The sequence below is a fragment of the Phalacrocorax aristotelis genome, chromosome 1 (genome assembly GCF_949628215.1).
Source record: "Phalacrocorax aristotelis chromosome 1, bGulAri2.1, whole genome shotgun sequence".
NCBI classification, from domain to species: Eukaryota; Metazoa; Chordata; class Aves; order Suliformes; family Phalacrocoracidae; genus Phalacrocorax; species Phalacrocorax aristotelis.
In genome coordinates, this window is record NC_134276.1 from 173272276 (window position 1) to 173294103 (window position 21828).

Consider the following 21828-nt stretch of genomic DNA (forward strand, 5'->3'; position numbering starts at 1 on the left):
AAACAAAAATAAGGTAACAAAGAAAAACATGCCGATTGATATTTCAGAGCTATAAAAACACTGCATTTTACTAACAATTCAGTGGGAAAATTATAGTGTGTGGAAACAGGATTAATTCATAGACATCAGCTGTATCCATATGGCTTTAACAAAGCAGATGTTAAATGCAATAGTTATGGCTTTCTTGGAAACAGGAGATTTATCTACTCGGTTGAGAAAATGGTAGACTCTGAGAATTTTTAAAGCGGGTAGAATATGGTAGAGCTATTTGTAACTAAGAAATTAATGCTTAGCCTATTGCCCTTTCTTTACTTGAAATAAGCAGATCTTTTCTAACGCACAGTAAAGTTAACCACTTAACACTTCACATGTATTACCTTAACCAGCCCCCCTGTTGACCAGTTTCACTAGACTGTTCACTGTACGGCTAAGCACCTACATCAGGTCAATTTTTTCCTGTCTTCTTTCTGCTCTAAACAAATTTAATAACTCAAGAGCTATCAAAAATGATACCAAATACTTCCAGTTCTCAGTCAGTTTCATAATCCATGGGCTTTAATTAAAGCTTTTAAGACAACCATCCTTGTGAATTACCATTTACACCAGCCACCCACATATTCCTAGAGAAATAACTGGTCTGGACATCACTGAATTCACGGCCGTACACTTAAATGAAGGCTCAAAGCATTACAATGCTCACAAAGTTTTAGAAGACTGAAAGAAGCATATGCAAATAGATTCAAAACACAAGGATTTAAAAATCCTTAAAAATCAGTCATTTCAGAGTGCAGACTCAGACCTTATTATCCAGGGGTAGATGCCCCTCTTCATATAGCCCAAGGTATCCAGGGAAAAATAAAGGTAGCTATTTCTTTTAGGTGGGAGGGTTATCATATCTGTTTGTGGTTTCCCTAATCTACAGCAATTTTCTCTTCCTCCCCTGTGCTTTTATCTGATGATAGCTTTTTGAACTGCAAAGAGCTTGGACTTTTTCCACCTCCAATCTTTAATCAGAGGAGACTTTTTCCCTCCAAAACCTCAGGAAAACTTTTTTAATTAAACCAGTAGACTTCAGGGGAAGAAAAGAGCAGGGCAGCTAGCTGAGGAAGCAGCCACCATCTATGTTGTTTGCTTCCTATCTTTGGGTTAGGAATTAACAGAATGCAGATATACATCCTCTTTTTTCTATACTATCTATCGGTACCACGTGGCCTTGCTTTTGAAACTGTTTCTCAACTAACTTTGGATTAGGAAGTAAATAATTTTTAATATTAACAGAACTTACATCTGGTTGATACTTGCAATAACATGAGCAATGAGGGAATAACATTTTTGGCATGGCAACAAGGTTTTTAACTACTGTCAAGTGTCTTGCAGGTGGCAAGAGGCATGATTGTCAGGATAGTAATAACATATTCTAAATTTTCTAGAACCTGAATTTTGCTACCTCTAAAAAATTTTATAGACTGCCATTACACCAAGGAAAATTATTATTATTGTTGTTATTGTTGTTGTTATGATATCTTGATCCCGAGGGAATGGCAGGAAGATGGGCCAGGAGAGGTTTAGGTTTGATATCATTAAAAGGTTCTTCCCCCAGAGGGTGGTGGAGCCCTGGAACAGGCTCCCCAGGGAGGCAGTCATGGTGCCAAGCCTGGCAATATCCAAGAAGCATTTGGACAATGCCCTCAGAGACATGGTGTGAATTTGGGGTTGTCCTGTGCGGGGACAAGGGTTGGACTTGATGATTCTTATGGGTCCCTTCCAGCTCAGGGCATTCTATGATCCAATTTTCTATTGATAGCAGTAGAATTAATAGAAAAATAAATGAGTTGCATGGTCTGAAATTTAAACTGCTTCTTACGTTCTTACACATTCTTACAGACAATTCTGGGACAAATTTGTCAAAGAAATTCCATTCTTATTTTAGTTCTGGAATAAATAATTTCTCATACTGAGAAAAGCAATACAGTAATTGGGGAACTTGAACAAAATAAATTGCTTTAGTAAGTGTACAACATTTGTACTTATTTGGATTAAAAGAACTCATTTATAATTATGACCAAATACATCTTCTGTGTTCACTACATGCTCTAGTACTGGCACTCTTGATTAACTACTTGATACGTTAGGTTGTTGGGTTTTTTTTCTACTCCTCTTCCAGAAGACATTTTTTTCTTTTAAAGGTTGTTTCGTTAACAGACGTTCTCTCACACACACACATATTTATCTACACATAAACAAGCTGCTCAGATGCGAGATTAAGTGCTGAATTCCAGCAAATTATTAGTGTATTATTTCTATTTGTTAGAGGTTTGGTAGAAGAAAAGGAAGGAAAAAACCCTGATATAATCTAAAAATCCTTGATAAGGCATGAAACTGTCTCTCCTCCACGTGAAATTAGTCCTGACTGATCGCTGGTTTTCCCTGTAGCTTCTGACAGTACAAAAATGATGGGATTTATGAGTCTCTAGTTCTAGTTTCAGATTAAACAAAGTCAGGAAAAGGTTTAAAGGAAAATTAAAAAATAATATTCTTAGATGAATTAAATTAACAGTATGGGGAGTATGCTTCTGACACATAACTGGCTTGGATGTTCACCCATAAAGGAATAAATAGTTATTTAAATAGAAAAAAAGTTAAGATTATGAATGTTGCATTAAACTGGTAAAGCATTCCTGAATTTACAATGAATATTAGAAGTGTTTAAAGAGCAGACATATTTCACTTCCAAGATGAAAAAATCAGATCCTTTCTAACTTTAAGCTCAAACAAAATGCAGGCATATAAATAAGCTCAGCAACCCCTATCTAATTTCTTACAAAATGCAACTAAAACTAAAACCAAACACTTCAAATTTAGTTACTGCCAAAATTAATACTGCCTGTGAAATGTCCTACTGCTCTTTTTAGAGCATGCATTATAATCCCAGTCTCTAACTACATTATTGCTATTACTTTCAGAGGTCTACTCTCATTCACCACACAGAAGGAATACAAATGAGCCGTAGTTCAATATTTGCTTCTGTCTCCAGTTTCTACAAGTAGAACACCACCACCTTCTCATAAATATTTATATATTGAGCAAAATACAAAATAAGCCTCAGGAACAAGTGACAAACTACTATATTTCAAAATTAGTTCAAGATCTGCAGATCCTCAGGTCCTATATTCTCCTTTCCACTGCTGCATTTCACAGCATCTGAGCCATTTCCTAGACAAAAATCAAGCTGATTTTCAGCTAGGCATCTGAGAGGGAGACCTAAGGTTCAGAGGAACAGCGCAGTTCAGCCTTGCAACCACACTGCTGAATCAGTGGACGTCGTCAGCAGAGACAGCAGGGCCAGTGAAGGAATGGCAGCCCAAGGGAAAGGCCCTGGGAGCAGAGCAGGTATCTTGTTCTCAAGTGTCTCTGCTGGCCACTCTTGCCTCTGAAAGCAGCTGGCCTTGAAAGTTGTACACCATTGTCAAGACAAACACAAAGCAACTGAGGAATATCTGAAGGGCGTGTGTCCTTCACTACATGGTTGCAAAGAGGTCATTAGAGCAAATACTACCAAAACGGTCTGTTCAGTTCTTTCCAAAGAAGGTGAGAGTTTGAACACAATTACCTTCACAGCTTGTTAAATTACCTTAACAACTCTTCAAAACAAGATTCAGCTGGAAGTTTGATTATATATGCTTTCCTTCTCCTTCAGCAATAGGTGAAGTATGGGTTATTTTGCCACAGAAATGCTTCCTTTTTCATTGGAGTTGACTCTGGAGTCTCTTTCACTTCAGAACAGAGGCCAAAGCCACAAGAGGAAAGTTCGATATGTCTCCTGTGTCTTATTTTCACATTTACTTTAGCAATTACTATCTTCCAGCTAGAGAATTTTCATCAAAGATACTCAGAATTGCTTTTAAATCACTAAAAATAAAACTTGTATCTTCATAAAGATACATTAAGGGCAAAATTTTAAATAAAACTTTTCTATGCCAATTTAACTAGAGGATTGCAAAACGTCCTTCAAGCAAACTGACTATGGTTGTACAGGAAGAAGTTGTGGTGTCATAAACTTGAATCTAATAGCTGCATAATTACCATAGCTAAGCTTGCAAGAAATGAGCTGACTAGCTAAAGCATAGAGAAGCATGGACAGAGCAGATGAAATGAAATCAACGTGCAGTAACAATGAATGCCCATGACCTTCTTGAAGTACTTAGCGTCTGTTTGTTCAGCCCCATTTTGATAGTCCCAACTCCTTCCTTCCTCAGACAACCCATTTCCCTCCAGCTGATTGCTAGGGTTGAAGTCAGAAACTGGCAATGGCAGATGGAGTGTATGCTTCCTTGTGTACTCGTTCTCAAAACTTTTAGACAAAAATTAGTTCCTTTCCACTCACCTAGAAGGGAGTGATAATGGATTAATGGCGAGTGTGTAAAAAATGGCAAACTCTTTTTAAAAAAGGTTTGGTGCACGCATATTCCCATCTTTTTTTTTTTTTTTTTTTTGGGGGGTGGGGTGGGGGGTGGGGTGGGGAATGGCAGGCTATATGTTTAGCCACAACTTTCCAATTTGGCTAGTACATTTATCTCCTTTACAATCAAGCAATGTAAAGTCTATTTGTCATGCTTATTACTATGCTTTATTACACTGAAGACATCTTTACAAAGTTCAGGGTGCATTTGTAAAGCTCAACAAATATATAGTTCTACTCCACTTCCTTTTAAAGAAGACAGTTGATTTTCATCTCACGTTGCCACTTCGTCTATAGTACATAAAATAAAAAGAAAATGTTTGTGCTGAATGACCATTTTCTAGATGCAGAGGAAGAACATCCCTCAGCTGGAGTTCACATCTTGCAGGTACTGCTGAATCTCCACTACCTCACCCCTCCCAGAAGTGAGGGCAGATGGCTACATTAGGAAGTTCTTCCTATAGGCCAGAGTGGATCTGTTCCTGACGTGTCTTTCCGCTTCTTTGTTTACACTTCAAAATGAAAACTGCTTTTTGGAAGAGGGGAGAAGGAGCAGACAGAAAGAATACAAAAGCAGTGATACAGTGCAAAGCATTGACCTTAAGCCAGTGGTGGAGCAGAGCAACTGGCAAGCATTGTGTATGTACCTATCTTTTGTGGTTATAGAGACACAAAGCCTTCCTTCTTCCTCACACAAGGATAAACAAAGGAAAGCATGTCCTTGAAATAAGGACGCTTGATAGAGAAGAGTAAACTCCAGTAATAAACTTGGATGAAGAGCTTAAAGTCTTCTGGCACTTTTTAATAAACTTTCTACAGTTGCTAAGAATACCTGGTTAAATAAATAAAAAAGCATAAGCCCGAAATGCCCCCAAAAACCCGAAACACAGGACCAGTTGCTTCAAGTTTGCAGTTCCAAAACTTCTTTTTCCTCTCCAGTCCACCTCCCAGTTGAAAGGCTGATAAATTAAAATGTTAATTGAAACATGCAACTTCCGTTCAAAGAAAGTTTACTGACAAAACTGGGAAAATGTGAAGTCTATCAGATGGAGGGAGGGTGGGGAAGAAGTCAGTGGCTTCTATTAAGACAAGTACTGTGGTGAAGGAATAAAGTTTCTCACTAGAAACACGTGAAGATGAAATTACTTCAAAAAGAAAAAGCTACTGAAACCATGGGATAGAAATGGTTATAAATTGTCCATGAATTAATTTAGGATTAATTAGGAGACAAGTTCCAACTATCACAGCAGCAACGTTCTGGAACAACCTTACAACAAGAATTTTTTTGCCTGCATTACTTCTAGCTGATTTTACAGCGGAGTGTGAATCATTCACAAAATGAAGGATATGTGCTGACTGCTTGCAAGGGTAGCAGACTTCACCCAGTGACTTAGGAAGTGTCTCAGAATCCTGTTTGTCTAATAGGAAGAAAAATAAAAATAAGAAAAAATGGCAAACAAGTTCTGGTTAGCTAGAAATGATGCACATCACTCCTATAGATAGAATGACTCATTTAATTATGTGCAGGAAAACATTTCCCGCAAAGGAGTTCCTCACAATCATCCTGAATTCTTCAAGCTGCCAACCTCTACCTATCTTGCTTGACCAACAACTTGAAAAATCTTCCCATCTTCATTCTCTGCCTTGGTTTTGACCTAAAGTCACTGAATACTAATAGCATCGAACTGTTTTTGGGGATCGGGAAGCAGTCACACAACATAAACAGGCAGTAAACAGTCTACCGTTGAGAGCCCTATTAAAGCTAGCTAGTCTAAATATCAACAACATAATAATCAACAAAAAGTACGTATGACAGTTTGCAGAAGCTTCAAAAATGGAGCATTTAGACACTAGGAGGATGATTACAAAGAACACAAAATCCAGAAATTTTTTTTTTTTTTTTTTCCAAACATACCCAAGTGGAATGCATTTAGCAATATTGGCAAGGTTGATGATTGAACTTGATGATCTTAGAGGTCTTTTCCGACTTACGGTTTTTATGATTCTATACTTACAGAGCAAACCCTTCAGAGACTAAAGTTGGCATAAATTGACCAAGTACAATACATAGGAACCGTAACTGTCATCAAGGTAAACATGTATGTTAGTAAAATATTTATAAAATCTTTAGGCCAGATACAATATTGAAATAGGTTAGTCAATTTTGTTTACTGGTTGATAACAGCTAATACAGGGCCTGTTAGCTATTATTTTGCAACAACTGCACTTCATCCATGCCTCAAGCTACATTCATCCCAGTGATTTCAGGTGGAATTATCTACAAAGAATTATATTTACCTAAATGCTACACTGGCAAACAAAGAAAGAAATGGAAGAAAAGCCTATTTTATTCCCCACACAGATGTGTCTCCAGCCATGCAGCAATAGATGATGTGCTTTGCTTACGGCAACTCTTTCATTGTCTTCATTTGTAGAACTAGTGGGTAGAAAGGCAGGTATGGATGCTACAGCAGCCCTGTACGTGAAACCATTAAGTCTGGTCCTTAATTAAGGCTTTTTTGGTTGGGTTTTGTGGGTTTTTTTTAAGGAATTAAGCCATTTAACTACTCAACCAAATGAGTGCTAACCTTTTGTAAGAGTCTATAACTAGGTTTCATTAACAAGAAAGCCAATCATTAAGGAACAGTACAAACAGGGAACATGTTTAATGTTTTCCAATAACATCCTGTTAGCAAATATGTAAACAGAACATAAATCCTACTTTTTTAAACAATAAGAACTCACACATACCCAGTAGGCATTAAGACAGAATGACCATTCCCTTTGCAGAATTCACTAAGCACGGTCATCCACAATCCCATTAGTAAAAAAAAAAAATCAAAACAAAACAATTGCCCACAAAACAACCTCTAGGCTTTCAGATAGCGCAGTCAAAGCTCTGTCATGTTCTCCCGGTTCTAAGGAAGAGCTTTCCAAATGCAAGCAAATTGGTCAGCAAATACAGTCCTGTTCTTTTCTCTGTTACTGGGGCAGTTTGGCTGGGATTACTACTGTTTCTGCACTGCATCAACTCTCACAACCTGTTTCCTTGACAGGGGGAGGGCTGCCACAGGGACAAGGACTAGCATTGCTCCTGCCTTTCCCCCTCCTCTGGCCACTGGGTAGTGGTGTGCTGTGCCAGCAGACCTCAAACAAGACATGTATTTCCCCTCATGTGCCCCAGTAGGCAACATAGGTTGAGAGCTGGAAAGAACCTCTTACAAAGGGGCCTTTTACAAAACCAAAAGGCAAAGTCTCCCAGAGTCCAACAATTATTTTCGTGATTTTATAAAACGGAAAAAGTTTAGGTAAGGACTATGAACCACCACAATTTCAAATACCGAGGCATGTAATTGAATAGCTAGGTCACTGAATGTGTTTCAGCTCCGATATTACTAACAAAAATATCTATTTCATATAGATCCTACACAGAGTCCCAGAGCATAGTTCTACGCTTGCAGGACACCACTGGGAAACAGAGTGACCTTTGGGTGCTACCTCAAGAGCCAGCCCCACAATACAGCAAGATTTTATCAAGACAGCTTTGGGTACAGTAAGATACACATTCCTCTGACAGAGGAAGAGCTAGCTGGCAAAGCAGAGATTAATTCCAAACATGCTTGCGTTCACAGCTGAGAAAAAACTAATCAAGTGCTTAAACAGACAGCAGACGACACATCCTTTTTGCTTTTTAACTCAACATCCTGCATTGTAAGAACTTGTGGGCTATTAAGAAAGAGGAACCATAACCTTGACTCATTTCCTACTACGTGAAGTGGTGCAGCAATTTTGTCTGGAGCAGGGTCAAACATAGTTCAACATGGGTTAGTAGGTTAGGCTGCTTTTAGTGCTTTTCGTCTCTGAGAACTCACCAACAGACATTTTTATGCCAGCACCCTCAAAAGGCAGAAGCAGAGGGAAAACAATTTCAGATGTTATATAGCCTAACAACAAAAGACAAGGAAGACCTTTGCTCATATTAATTTTTATCCAAGGATGCAGAGTTAAACTTTGCATATAAAACACTTTTGCAATGCCAGACTTTACAGAATTAAAATTTCAGCTACTATTGAAGACTTTACCTAACAGAAATCTAAAAAAATCCACATTTATTGACATAATACCCTAAGTTTGCTAAAGTAAATTTATGGAAATTCATATTTTGAGCTTATTCAAGGAAATTAAATTATCTGAATAATAAACTTGTACACATAGCCCTATATCATTAAAGGCAAAATAAGATATTTTGGTAGAGAAGCAAGGGGATAGCTGTTTGGTAGAAGTTTATCCTTTATAGGGCATTGTATACTCAAAAATTACAATGTTTCAAGTAATTAGTACCATTTTAAAGAAATAGTAATTATTTATGGGAGATTGCGAACACCCTTAAAATTGGCTGAGAAACTCAAGCTAATATAGATTCCTAATATGTATGACAAAAAGAATAAGCACAGCTAGGCCTAAATACAAGTGAAATAAAGTATACAAACTGTCTTTTGACTGATAAGCTATTTTACTTTAGTCATTAATTAGAAGCAATTTGAAACAATACCCATGAGCTTTAGGCAACAATCATAAGGCAACAAAGACTGAAAGCCAAAACCAACTAAAAATAGTTTGTTTTTAATCTGCTGAACATTGCCTAGTTGGGAAGAACTACTATTTTTCTATGGCTCTGTCCTTGGTACTTCTCAGCATTAAAATACATGGATTTCTCTGTTTGCTTAAAAAAAAGGCATGGATAGAGATCTCAGTTTATACTGATTTATTACCCTGTGAAATCTAGCTGAAATCAGCAGTGTTGCATAGCTTTGAGGATTTGGCTTTGAGATTTATTTGGAAAAATTAACCTGCAGTGCAGTCTCAAGATGTCAGAGTAGTTATTTATAGGAGGTCACACTTTGTATGTATTTTTGAAAAACAAACTACCTTATTAAAGTCATATGGTAATACATTCTCCATCTACAGTATAAAACAACTGAAATCCTTTCTTCACTGATATCGCTATGAAAATCTGAAATGCTTTGAGAGTTGCCAGGAATTTACCCTAAGTTTTTCATGGGAGTTTCAGAAAACAAGCTTCCAAACAAAAATTCAAGTCCTTAGCTTGAGCTCAGGTTTCCTAAATTCCAGGCCACAGATCTTATCTTCAAGACAGGCTCAGTCACAAGCTATCCTGAGATATAAGCTATGCATAAGTTCCACTTATTTGGACCTGAGAAAACTTCAACACAACAACTCATTTCAACCTATATCTAAAGTAGTGATGAACCACCAACCCAAGACTAATGTTAGCAAGAGCTTTTTTCCCTTTTCCCCTCTTTTTTAGAAATAAAAATAACAAAAAAAAATCTGCTGATCTCTAAAAGTTTAGGAATTTAAGGTTAATAATTGACATGCTTGAACACCATGGGAAATGACACATTCAGAATCAGGCAAGCCTTCAAATGGAGATTATGTAATTATGTAATCTGAATTAATGCAGTTTAAATTGTCCCGAATGGCAAAAGCAGCTGTAATACAGAGCCATAAGGTATAACAGTTAGAAAATTAAACTATAACACCGAAATCAGACATTCATCTAATGTGCTAAATTCTCTAGATTTTAATGCATTAATAGCCAACTGCTAAGCCAACCTCACATTTTAGTTTCTTGAAAAGAGGAAAGGGAGATCATCAAATGATACTGTTTATGTAGTTTCTCTCTTTGATTGTTATCCATTAAAAATTTTGAGTTAATCCTTAATAATTTGTTCCTCGATCAGATAGCGCTTTGATTTCTTATGGCTGTGTGTGAACGCTGGGCTGCCTGTGCCAATTAATTTGTATCAAATACTGAGGCATGAGTGTTAAGAAAAAATAAAAAGCATGTGAGACTACAATATACTTAGGACATATTATGCCCAAAATGCAGTAATTAGAAAGAACTGTAAGGGTGCTTTTTTCCTAAAGTTCTGCTAAATGGCTGTTTCAGTTTCAAAAGCACATACTAAAAGCCAGAAACAACAAATCTAACTGGCACATACAAGACGCATTTTTCTATTACAGTATTTTTTGTAAAAGGCTCCCACAGAACTGCATGCCAAGGATGGGCTGAACTTGCCAGGGAGCTCTTCAGAGTTTATGCTTAAAATAATTAATTTGTTTGTGGTCTTCTAATATCAAAGCCCACTCCATTAATCACCTAGTTTTCATGCTGGATATGGAAGTATCCAACACAGGGAAAGAACAAGACTGCAAAAACAAAAAGAAGAATTAAAATAATGATGCAAGGTTTTTCAATTTCTGTTGAACAATTAACGGTTTTGTGAATCTTTAAAAAAAAAAAGATTCTATTGCATTCAAGGTAGTAGTAGAAAGGTTAAGAATTAGAGATCCTTTTTTGCATATGCATATATATACACATACTATAGAACAAACATTCCCCTCTAAATATACTTCCTTTACTTTCCCCAGTGTCTGTTCATTTCTGCCCTATATATTCCAACCAACATTCCAGTTAAATTCCTTTTACACAAATCCAGTAGAATTGGAAGAAATTTTCTATTCAACAGAAATGAAGATTTGTAGGCATATATTTTGAATATTAATGGAAAATTATCAGCTTGTTCTAAGAACAGCAAAACTACTGAAATCTGATTTCTTTTATATCCCTGTCTTTATCGCCCAACACGCCTTCCTCTTCTTACCCTAGTATTAACTTCAGTTTCCCTCTATGACACAGTGAGTAAGAGACAAAAGTACTGTATAGGCATAAAAAAAATTTAATACTTATTATTATCATCCCCAAAATGAATGGTGTTTGAGAATTTTAGGTGTATAAATCTTGTCAGTTTTTTTCCTACAATCATCTTCTGGGTTCAGAGGTTGTTTTTTAAATGTGAGCAGAAGCAGTTTCTTCTTAAAAACATGCTTTTCACATTCTCTATTGCCTAACAGAGACAAAAAAAAATATGTGCATTTGTGTATGCATGTAATTGTATAGTAGTAAAAATATGCATATTTTGAGATACAAGTTGATTCTGGAACAGAAATTCTATCATTAAATTATTTTGAGTTTCCAGTATGTGTACCTGTAAGGCAAATTAATGAAATGGGCAACTTGTTAACCTTGTTAACTTCCTTGTTAAACAAGGGAAAAAGAAGAAAAACGCTATTATGGTAAACTTAATTTTCCAGATGTTACAGACCACCATTTTAAACTAGATTTATTGGAAGAATATTATTTGTTTATCTATCTATTTAAAGAGCCTTATTATTTGCATTTAGTTTTTGCACATGATGTTTCTCTCACATACATCCTTTTCTACGACACATGGGACATAATTTTCACACTACTAACTAATGAAGAGCAGTCACCTGGTTTTTGTTCTCTACACACACCATGAAACAACAGCGTAGGGCTATTGAAGGTGATGAGCTTGTCTCGCAGCAGAGCCCCACTCTGGGAGCTCCTGCTGGGTGGGTGACGGCAGGAGGGGAAGGAAGGGCGAGCACCAGCATGACAAGCAGTGCTGTGCAGGGAGCAGATGGGATGCCCAGCCAGGACACGCAGAGAATCAGCCCCCTCCCCACTGGGGCACGCAGCACAATCACACTTCAGCTTAGCACGACGCTAGCTTCCGTGTCCATGATTTGGTACATTAATGAGTTGGGAAAATTTTTTCCCCACTGTATAATTATTTTGATGTTCATGGTATTTATTCTCTTACCCACCTACAACAGGATTCTCGTAATTAAACTTTCCTGAACCTATGCTGCTCTGAAGTCAGTCACAGGAGAAAAGTAATTTGCTCTTTTAACATTTCAGACCTCTGGAGCCAGCCAAGGGGTACTGGCTTATTCCAGGAAGTGCTTACACCTACTCTCCCCAAGTGTTATTCAGACTTAAAAAAGAAGTCTAAATAACACCTCTATATTTTAGCAGTCGGAAACAGATGGAGTGCTAATGTTGCCAGCTCTTCTATCTGTACTTTGTTCGGTGTGGGGATTTTTGCTTTTTTTAAAGCAAAGAGGTTTCTAAGTTTACCTTCTCCATACTCAGTACATGAATATATGATAATGTTGACCAGGAAAAGGTCCTATCCACCCCATAGTTTAAGAGGCACAATTAATGAAATGACTATTACAAAGCAACAGCTAACATCATCTCCATTTCCAGCAAGTAAATCAATAGCTCCATTCACAACGGGTTTCACAGACGATCCAACCCCAGGAAAGCCACGCATACTTACAAATTATAAAGCATATCAGCCATGTTGCTGCGGTAGTACAAGGCATTTCTATAGGCGCTTTCAGCTTCAGAAATCTTGCTCTGGCTCTTGAGAACATTTCCAAGGTTACCCCATGCTGTCAAGAGGAGAAAACAGTATTCAGAAAGAGCTACAATCCAATTACAGATGACAGAGTATCTGAGTACCAGGAAGTTCCTCAGGGAGACAAACCCCACAAAGAAACTATTTTCATGGAAGGGGACAGGAGGTTGATGGTTGGTTTTCTCCCCCAGTTCCCCAGATCTCTGCATCTTACTGAGAGACTCACATTTCGTGGCACCGATTTGCATACATTCTGCATACATATAGCTTTTGGGTGGGAAAAGGATCTTTAAGAACAAAATATGTCTCTATGCCTTAGAAACTACTGTCGCAAAGGGAAAGAACTGTTTTATTTTATATCGCCTCTAAATAAAAAATAAAAATAAATAAATAAAAATAAAAATCTAAATAAATCTAAATAAAAATCCCCAGAGTAAAATGTGGAACTGGGGCATCTTCATAGTTTTAGCTTTTTTTAAAGCCTATCTACTCTAAACAGTGAGAGATTTTCCCAAAGGAGACACAGCTCCCACTGAAGTATGAAAATTGACAAATGACGCAGGAATTGAAAGAATGGTTAGGTAAGCAACTAGGATCAAAAGTATGCCATATGGATATAAACATACTACACAGATCACTAAAATGTATTTTCTTCTACTTGGAAAACATGTGGTTCTGTTCCAGACAATTTATTATGTTATACAATGTGTTTTTATATATCCCATCTATAAAGGACTTGAGGTAAAAAAATACTTAAGGCTCCACATGTGTTCCCTTTGCAGTTTTGTTGAGTGGCACAAAAACTGTACTTAAAAAAGAAACTGGAACTGATGTTTTATAGAAAACACAGCCCATGTTATTCACAATTTAGGAAGCTAATTTAACTGTCATTGTAATTATAGTCTATGTGTCTACATAAAAAACACATTATACTTATAAATACATCAAAGTTGTTTCATAAAACAGTTCTACTTTCACAAGTTTGGGGTTTTTTTATGAGCAAGAATAATGGAAAGATGATGCACGTCCTTTCCACCAACCACACAATACATGGCAAACTGTTCTTCCCTCCAGATGCACTAACCATAAACATTAGCTCAAGTGGCAGTTAAACTCTGCTTCTTGAGTTACTCAAGCCCTTTTTTAACAGGAATTTGTATCAATCATGAGGAATGCACTTTCAATGCAGTTTTAAAGTAACACTGCTAAATAGGTTGATAATTATTTCAGATATGTGTTTTTTCCTTAGAAAGTGCACTGCTTTAAGCTGCTGTGGTTGCCTGGCAGAAGCATCCTGCCACAGGAATGGAAACAGCAGCGAACACAGCATTTTCCTTTGAGCAGAATGAGCTAATCATTGCTGGGAAAAAAAAATATGGAATCCTTTTAGGATTCACAAAATTTATGTCATCCAACTGTGCACAATGTGTTTTGTAAAGACAAAAAAAGTAAATATGATATTTCCATGAGAAAAGAAGCTATCGCTTCTGTGAGTGACTTCATTTTAGCCTAGTATGAGAAATAATTCAAAAGTCATTTATCACTAAATTGACAAAAGTCACAAAGATTTTCCATCATTCTCTTGTTTAATGAAATAAACCTAAAAATATTCTCAGATTCACTCAGTTTTTACACTCTTTGCTAGCATATATGCAGAATTCTGATTTTTTTTCCCCATTACTGCTACTATTCTTTTTTACACATAGAAAAAGAAAACAATTTGGAAGTAACAATGAAGGTGACTAGCCAGCTTGTAAGCATTAACCCATTTAAGAAAAGCACAGATTTCTTTTCTTTAAACTCATTTGTCAAAACACACTCTGATGTTGCTTCTGCAGTATATGACCATCCAATTTCCCGTAGTTCTATGTTCCACGTAATCTGTAGCTACTTTTGTTTTCACTCTGATCTTCCATTACAGAGCATTACATCAAATGACCATTTGGACAATTTCTGCTACATGGTTACTTGTTCCCAACCACTTTGAAGCTCAGTAAATGGTAGGATGTATAGAAGAATGACTCAGTTAATCTTTTCATCTGTTAGACTGGAAAAACCCTATTAACACCGTTAAATGCAATAGTTTCTCCTCTAGACTTCATTTCATGCTGTAGGCTCCATTATTTAACAGAGTTAACATAATTTTTAAGGCAATACTTTATTTTACATCTGCTAAATAATCTGTGTCAAGTTTTTAATACCAATCAATATTTAATCTGCATTATTTCATTTGAAATATATTACATTTAAACTTTTGTCTGAACTTGTAAAACTGCAAATGATTAATTTAGCTTAATGTGATATACTAGAAGAAGTGATAGTAGCAGAAAATAGCAAACATAAAACACAATAATCTCACAATTTATCATTAAAAGAATCATGAAAACCAAGGGCTTTTTACTTCCCTAAACTATAAAAGCTTGGTATAAATCTTCACATCTATTTAAATACAGAATTGGTTAGACGAATGACCTAGTTCTGGCTGGAGATGAGGCTACATGGTACATTTTATAGAATACATGCCTATTTATAGAGATCATACTCATAGCCCTAGAAGTTACAAACAGCTGTTATCTGCAGCAACCACATCCTCTTGGTTGTTGGTATATGAGGGAGAAAAAAGAGGATGGTCTACATGGAAAAGATGCTACATCAGCTATTCAAGGAACTTCACTCCTTTTTTGTCTTAAGTAGTGCAACTAACCTCAGGAAGAACAAAGAATTTAAATTATTAACTACATCTCTAGCATCCAGTTTCTCAATCTATATCTCAAGACAAGTTTCTCCTGCAAAAGTGTAACAACATTGGTTCAATTATGTGCACATTCAGAAATAGAAACAAAATTATATCTGGTCATGAAGACACATCCCTATTAAAAACATACTCTATGACTCTAACTAAATTTCAGCACTCAACTATTTTCCATCTGTACATGCTAGAAATTAAAAATTAATATTCTCAAAAGAAAAAGAAACTAGGTCAGTAATTCTGGAATTTAGGATGGATTTTTTCCCACTTATTTTTGTATATATTTTTCATGTAAAATCTGCAATATCTGAAATTGCAAAAGAAAACATTTAATATTCAGAAGATGCTGAAGTATATATACACCACAGTTTAATCTTTAATTACAAATTCAATTTTTCCCCTATTGGAGACCCGATTCCACACAAGAGAAAAAGCAAGCTGTGAACTAAACAGCTTTGTAATATTTACTTTCTGCTTGCTGCTTAATTCCCAGTGCACCAACAATGAGACCAAAATAGTCCCAGGTCTTTTAGAAATAATATTCCATCATAGCAGGGAAACAAAGGTAACATTCACATATCTCTCACACCTAAAAAACAGTCAATCCATTCAAACTTTAATTCATTGCCTGCTTTTCCATAGATCATACTCAATATAAATAGGTATATTAAAAATTAAATCATTTTCATCATCTTGTATCCTAAGCCAACTATAAACTGAAAAATTTCCTAACGCTTGAGAATTCTCCTACACTAGTTACATGTCTTTGCAGGAAAACATAACGTTTTAAAGGGGTTTTGTTGCTCTTGGTGTTTTTAAATAAACATGAGGAAAAACTACATAGCACTAAGTATGAAAATAAATTGTTTCATTGTTAACAATTTGGTCATATCAAACTAGATTTCTATTAAACTTTAAAGAGAACATTTATGCCACCTTGCAGTGAGAGTAGGTCAAGTTCTCAGGCATTTAATTGCTTTCAAAATGAAAATGAATATGAGAAATTTCAGCTTCAAATTTAACATGATTAATTTCTCAACTATCTCATAGAAACTGAGGATTAAGATTTAACAAGCCTGAAAAATACCAGGTTGGCATATTAAACCTTCTCTAAGCACCTCCGTTCTGGAAGAGAGCAAGACAAACAACAGGGAATCAGGAACAATGTTGTCCAATCTAATCTGCCTGGATTTAAGAATCACATCCTACTAAAAAGAACAGTTGAACTTTCAGCTCGCAATTGAATTATGAAAACAAATGAGAAATGGAAATGAATGTGTGCAAATACCTTTATTTAAATAAATCTTTCCCTTTCTACTGAATCAAGGATCATGCTATGCTGTACAGTGAAATGGAAATAACAAAGCAACAAAGTAAAGTTTCAGAGAAAGGCACTCAAATGGTTCAAAGGTATGAACGTTGATTACTTGATCCAATAGTTTGCCTTAAAAAAAAAATTTTAAAATCACAAATAATTAACAGAGATAACCCAAAATATTGAAGGAAGATTTTCCTTCCTACCTGTCACCCCTATATAATCCATGAAAAATTAGATAATATAAAATCTGCTTGGAAACTCACAACCAATTAATATATCTGTTGTCAAAACACCTCTGCTGAAACATGGAGAGGAAAAAAATTGCACTAAAATCCCCTATTAAATCCCTGAAATACAACCTGGTAAAGTTTTAAAAATAATATAGCAAAGAAAAGGAAAATGCAGTCTCTCCCAGTATGTTATGCCAGGAGACAAACGCTGCCTTTTCTAAACCTTACTAGGAGCAAACATACTTGAAAACTGATGAAATAAAATGTGGGACTCAAAGTTAAAAAAGCTGATAAATGACATTCACAATTCACATCAAAAAATTACTGAAGTTTTGTAATACTGTTCTCACCTTAAACTATCAGACTTATTCACAAAACTAAAGTTAAAACACAGATTGACAAATGCATCAAAAAATGTGAACTAGATTATTACTTGAGTGAAACAAACTACTTGAACAAAGACTGAAGCATTTAGGGAACAGCCAAGTCATTTGTAATCAACTTGTCAGCAGTTCCATACTGGCAACTTCAGTTCACTGAAAAATGCACATCAAGCCAAGAAAACTTCTACAGAGCTTTACAGATATTTGTGCATTCTTTACTATTCTTTAGCTTGTGAAATTAGTAACAGCAGTTCCAGGTTGCATTCCTTTTCTTTACGATCCTTCCACATTTCTCCGGACTCATCTATGAAAAAGAAGTGAATGCATAATAATTACAATCTCTATTTTTCCATAAATAGAGTTTAGGAATGAAAAGATGCTGGTCCAGACACCCCCCTCCCCACGTGCCTGCCTTTTTTTTTTTTTTTTAAATTGCAATGACATCTATTTTTTGGAAGTTCTGCAAGAGGATTGTTGTTCTCCTTTATCCTACTTGCATTTATGCTCCCATGTAACAGCTGTGAAAAAGACGCTCCTGTGCAGCATTTATGATAAGGGATAACAATAACACAACAATCTTGATACAGTGGGAGTTCAGAAACTGAATCTTTGACTATAAAAAAACACTGGCACAGCAGAAATACTGAATCTGATATTTGAATAAGCAACCCATTTCAGAGCAGTAACAATTTCTTTAGCAATGTAAATATGTCCATGATTCCATTACACAGACATGATAAGTAATTCTTAAAAAAAGAAAAAAGTATCTGTCCTACTTCAAAGAAAAAAAAAGTTTATAAATTCCTTTCATGTTCAACTTCACTAGAGAAACAGCAGTTGCCTTTTTTGTTAATTCTAAGTAGTACTGATCTCTGTCTTCCCTTTTGGAAAGAAAGCCTAACTCCCACATATGGTGAAGGCCAAGAGAGAAGAGTAAGTATGACCAAGAACATAACAACCAATGCACTTAACTTATGTGAAACCCCTTAAAGAACAAAGATGTACAATTTTGAAAAACACTCCACAATTCCAAACTACATGAAAAGGTGATAAGAGAAAGTATTTTTGAGCCTAACTCCTAAAGGAGTTAAATAAAATAGGCTTTTATCTGACAGGCTTTTAAGGAATATTTTTTTTATTCCCCTCCCTCTCCCAATAAAAGAGTGGGAGGAGGGAGGTATCAATGTACCCCTGCCAAAAATGGAGTGGAAAGAGAACTATGTGATTATCGACACAGGTATCATTATTTTAGAGGTGCTTTTACTTTTACTTTGTAAAAGTAATGTTGATTGTTATCCAAACATGCCACATCAGGTTGATGACCAGTGCAGCTCCTCCATATTCCCCTACTATTTTATACCTAAACCAATCAGTAATCTGAACTTCATGAAAAAGTTATTTCTGCTCCCCTGTTTAATTTGCAGATGTCAGATTTCTACCTCAAAGACAATTAAGCTTGCAGGCCCAACGGATGCTGTAAAGCTCTAAAGAAGCATCCTTCTCAAAACCTGTTGCAATTCATAGCCATTATCATTGGTAAGACATTTATTTGGATAATAATTAAAGTGTGAGAATTCTAATTTTATTTTTCTTAAAACACCTTCTGTTTCCAGTACTGTCCAAAAGAATTTTCCATTTGCTTCTCTTCTCTTCCAAGGCTCACAAGCCAATTAAAAGTAAGATACGTATGTTTTATGTAAATCAGTTCTTCAGTCCAGCACACTAATACTTTACTCTTGGTCACAGCTTCAATATTTGAAATTGGCATTACAGTTGGTGCAAAGTTTTGTGTTTTCTTTTGTTACAAACTTGTTAAGAAAATCAGAAGAAAACAGCTTAGAACAGGATGACAAAATTTAAAACATTACAAGGAGGAAGCAGTACTACTTACACTCCCCACTTCGAAATGTTGTGAAGCCTTCAAAGAATTTACATCAGTCTGACTTATTTTCAGTGCGTTTTTTCCCTGAAATTAGTTACTTAAGTAGTTACCAGTGTAATGGAACCAAATCTGAAAGAACTAAAATAACTTTATGGAAAACTAGGAGGTTTACTACTTTCCAGGTGATGCTTCTGATAAAGTGACAAAAACAGCATGGGGAAGATGCCTTTGGCCTTGACCACACTGCGTGTACTAATGGGTGTCAGTTTATATGAGGCTATCCCCACAAAAGGTTTGATGAACACTAAATTAACCTCTAAAAGTTTGGAGCACAAAATAAAGCCAAACCCAAAAAGAAATAACCTTTCCACTTTTGCTATTAGCTTTTATGTGGACTTAATTCCTGGAGCACAACAAGCCAGGTTTCCAGTTTAGGCCACTTTGGTTTTTTCCTGTTTACCACCTGTTCTTAACACTTTTTCATTTTGCACTATAAAGTACTACTTTACAGCTATCAGTATGAAAGTCATGAATTACAAGCATTCACATTGCCACCTCACCCTGTGGCAATATCACCACAAAGTAGGCAGAGTCAAGTGCAGCAGCATGTTGTGAATGTCTCAGCTCTATGGTAAAGGGGAGCAAACGGAACATTGAATATTCTTGGAACTTTCACTAAGTATGTTTTTCTAATCATTCTTAGCACCTACACTGAATATTTCTACATCAGATATTTTATGAACCACATTGTTCATTTTACCACCTATCTGAAGCTCCACAATAGCAGCTGAAAGCCACATATTGCCCTACTTAGAGCAGTGGACCACTGCTAAGGTTACAGACTTTTCAAAAGTTAGAGAATTTTGTGAAGCAATGCTGACAGCAGAGGATGCCTCAGTAAAAATAAACTCACTGTAGTTTGTGGCTTGCATAGAAAAAAAAATATTTTTCTTATGTTCTTCAAGTTCATACCTTTAAAAAGATACATTCCTGTTGTCAGATTCAGCTCCCTTCTACTGAAATTACAGGTGATAAACTGGGAATTAAGAGGTATATTCTGTTCACAGCTCTATCGCTGGTCTGTTGTTAGAGATCTGTTATTCAGGAGGCTTCACCTGCTGATGCCTTTCTATTTATAATCTTGACATTTGTTACTCATCCATTAATTGTAAGTTTTTTCTGCCAAGAATTGTATCCCACTATGAGTTTGCACAGTGCCTATATACAGTGCAGCTAGACACTAATGGAGCATGATAACCTCTGGAGGACTGAAGCAAAGGAAGCAGAGGAAGTGTTCTTGCAATACAGAAGAGAGATGTAAGGAACATTTCCCCATATAATTAGTATTCTCACAAAAGGAGGGCCATGAAAACTAAGTTACTTACAGTTTAAACATTGTGGCAACATTGATATTTGTGTACACATTTTATATTTTGGTCTATGTTCCTAACCTCTGTTAAAGGGTATTCCTTCCTAAAGCACATTTTGGAGCAGACAAAGCTTGCATTTAAAAGGCGGGGGGGGAAGCAGCTGTAAAATCTGACATGCCTTTGAGTCTTTTGAGGACTTCTGAGTGTGGTCTACTTCATGAGAAAGAAGTTGAAACATTAAGACCAACATTTGTAAATGGAAAATTCATCCTATTGGGGGAAAAAAAAAAAACCACAACAAAAGCCAGGCTGAGATTTGCAGCAGAGGTCAACAAGTTTCCAATACCCAAACATTCCAAATTACCTTTGTTTGGTAATGCATGAAGAAAGAGCACAGCACTAGTTACATCATTCACATTTGAAAGGTTATAACCATAGCTATAAAGAACAACACCTTTTCCTCCTTGTTGAAAGGTTAAATTCATCAGCCGCTTATGGCTTTTTCCTTTCAAGGGTACTGTTTGATAAAGCAGAGCGGTGCTCCAGTCTTTAGCATTCACATTTCATCAGGCAATCACTTTGTTCTAGAGGGGGAAAGAGTTTCACGAACGGAGGCACAATAGGTTTCCCCAGTGAAAATTCTGAAAGCTCAGTTGCGCACTCAAAACAAGACAATGAAGAGAGCTCAACATTTTAAATAGTTTTTCTACCGTACAGACCCACTATCTCTTACAAAGATATTCAGAAGATCAATTAGATCATGTTTAAGTGGTTTGAGAACAGAAAAGTTCATGTAAAAGCTAAAGGTTACTACTTTGAAAGTGGAATAGGTTTTGCATAAGTTCTGCATTACGGTTTGTACAAGGTGCTTATATTTTCCTATTATTCCAAATAAAAAAATATTTTTTCAAAAATGTCATAAATTCATTCATATAATTTGCAATTTTTCCTCTAAAATCTTCACTTGTTAATAAGACCCATTTTGATCAAGTTACCTCATTTTACTAACCCAGCAGCAAAAGTGCCCTGTTTCTTGTTTCCTAAAGGGATGAATGGTTTCTATATACCCATAATTTATGAGTTTAATCTACTTTATACATTGATTTTTTTTTTATATCAGTG

General features: G+C 36.0%; 1 protein-coding gene across 2 annotated transcripts in view; it reads right to left on the reverse strand.

Moving 5' to 3' along the window:
- The window catches only part of TMTC2 (transmembrane O-mannosyltransferase targeting cadherins 2), a 267338-nt gene that overhangs the window by 77551 nt on the left and 167959 nt on the right, over window positions 1-21828 (reverse strand). For both annotated transcript variants that reach the window (XM_075080710.1, XM_075080711.1), the window contains one exon: window positions 12694-12808. In XM_075080710.1, coding sequence (XP_074936811.1) covers window positions 12694-12808 — 115 coding nt within the window. The remainder of the gene's footprint in view (window positions 1-12693; window positions 12809-21828) is intronic.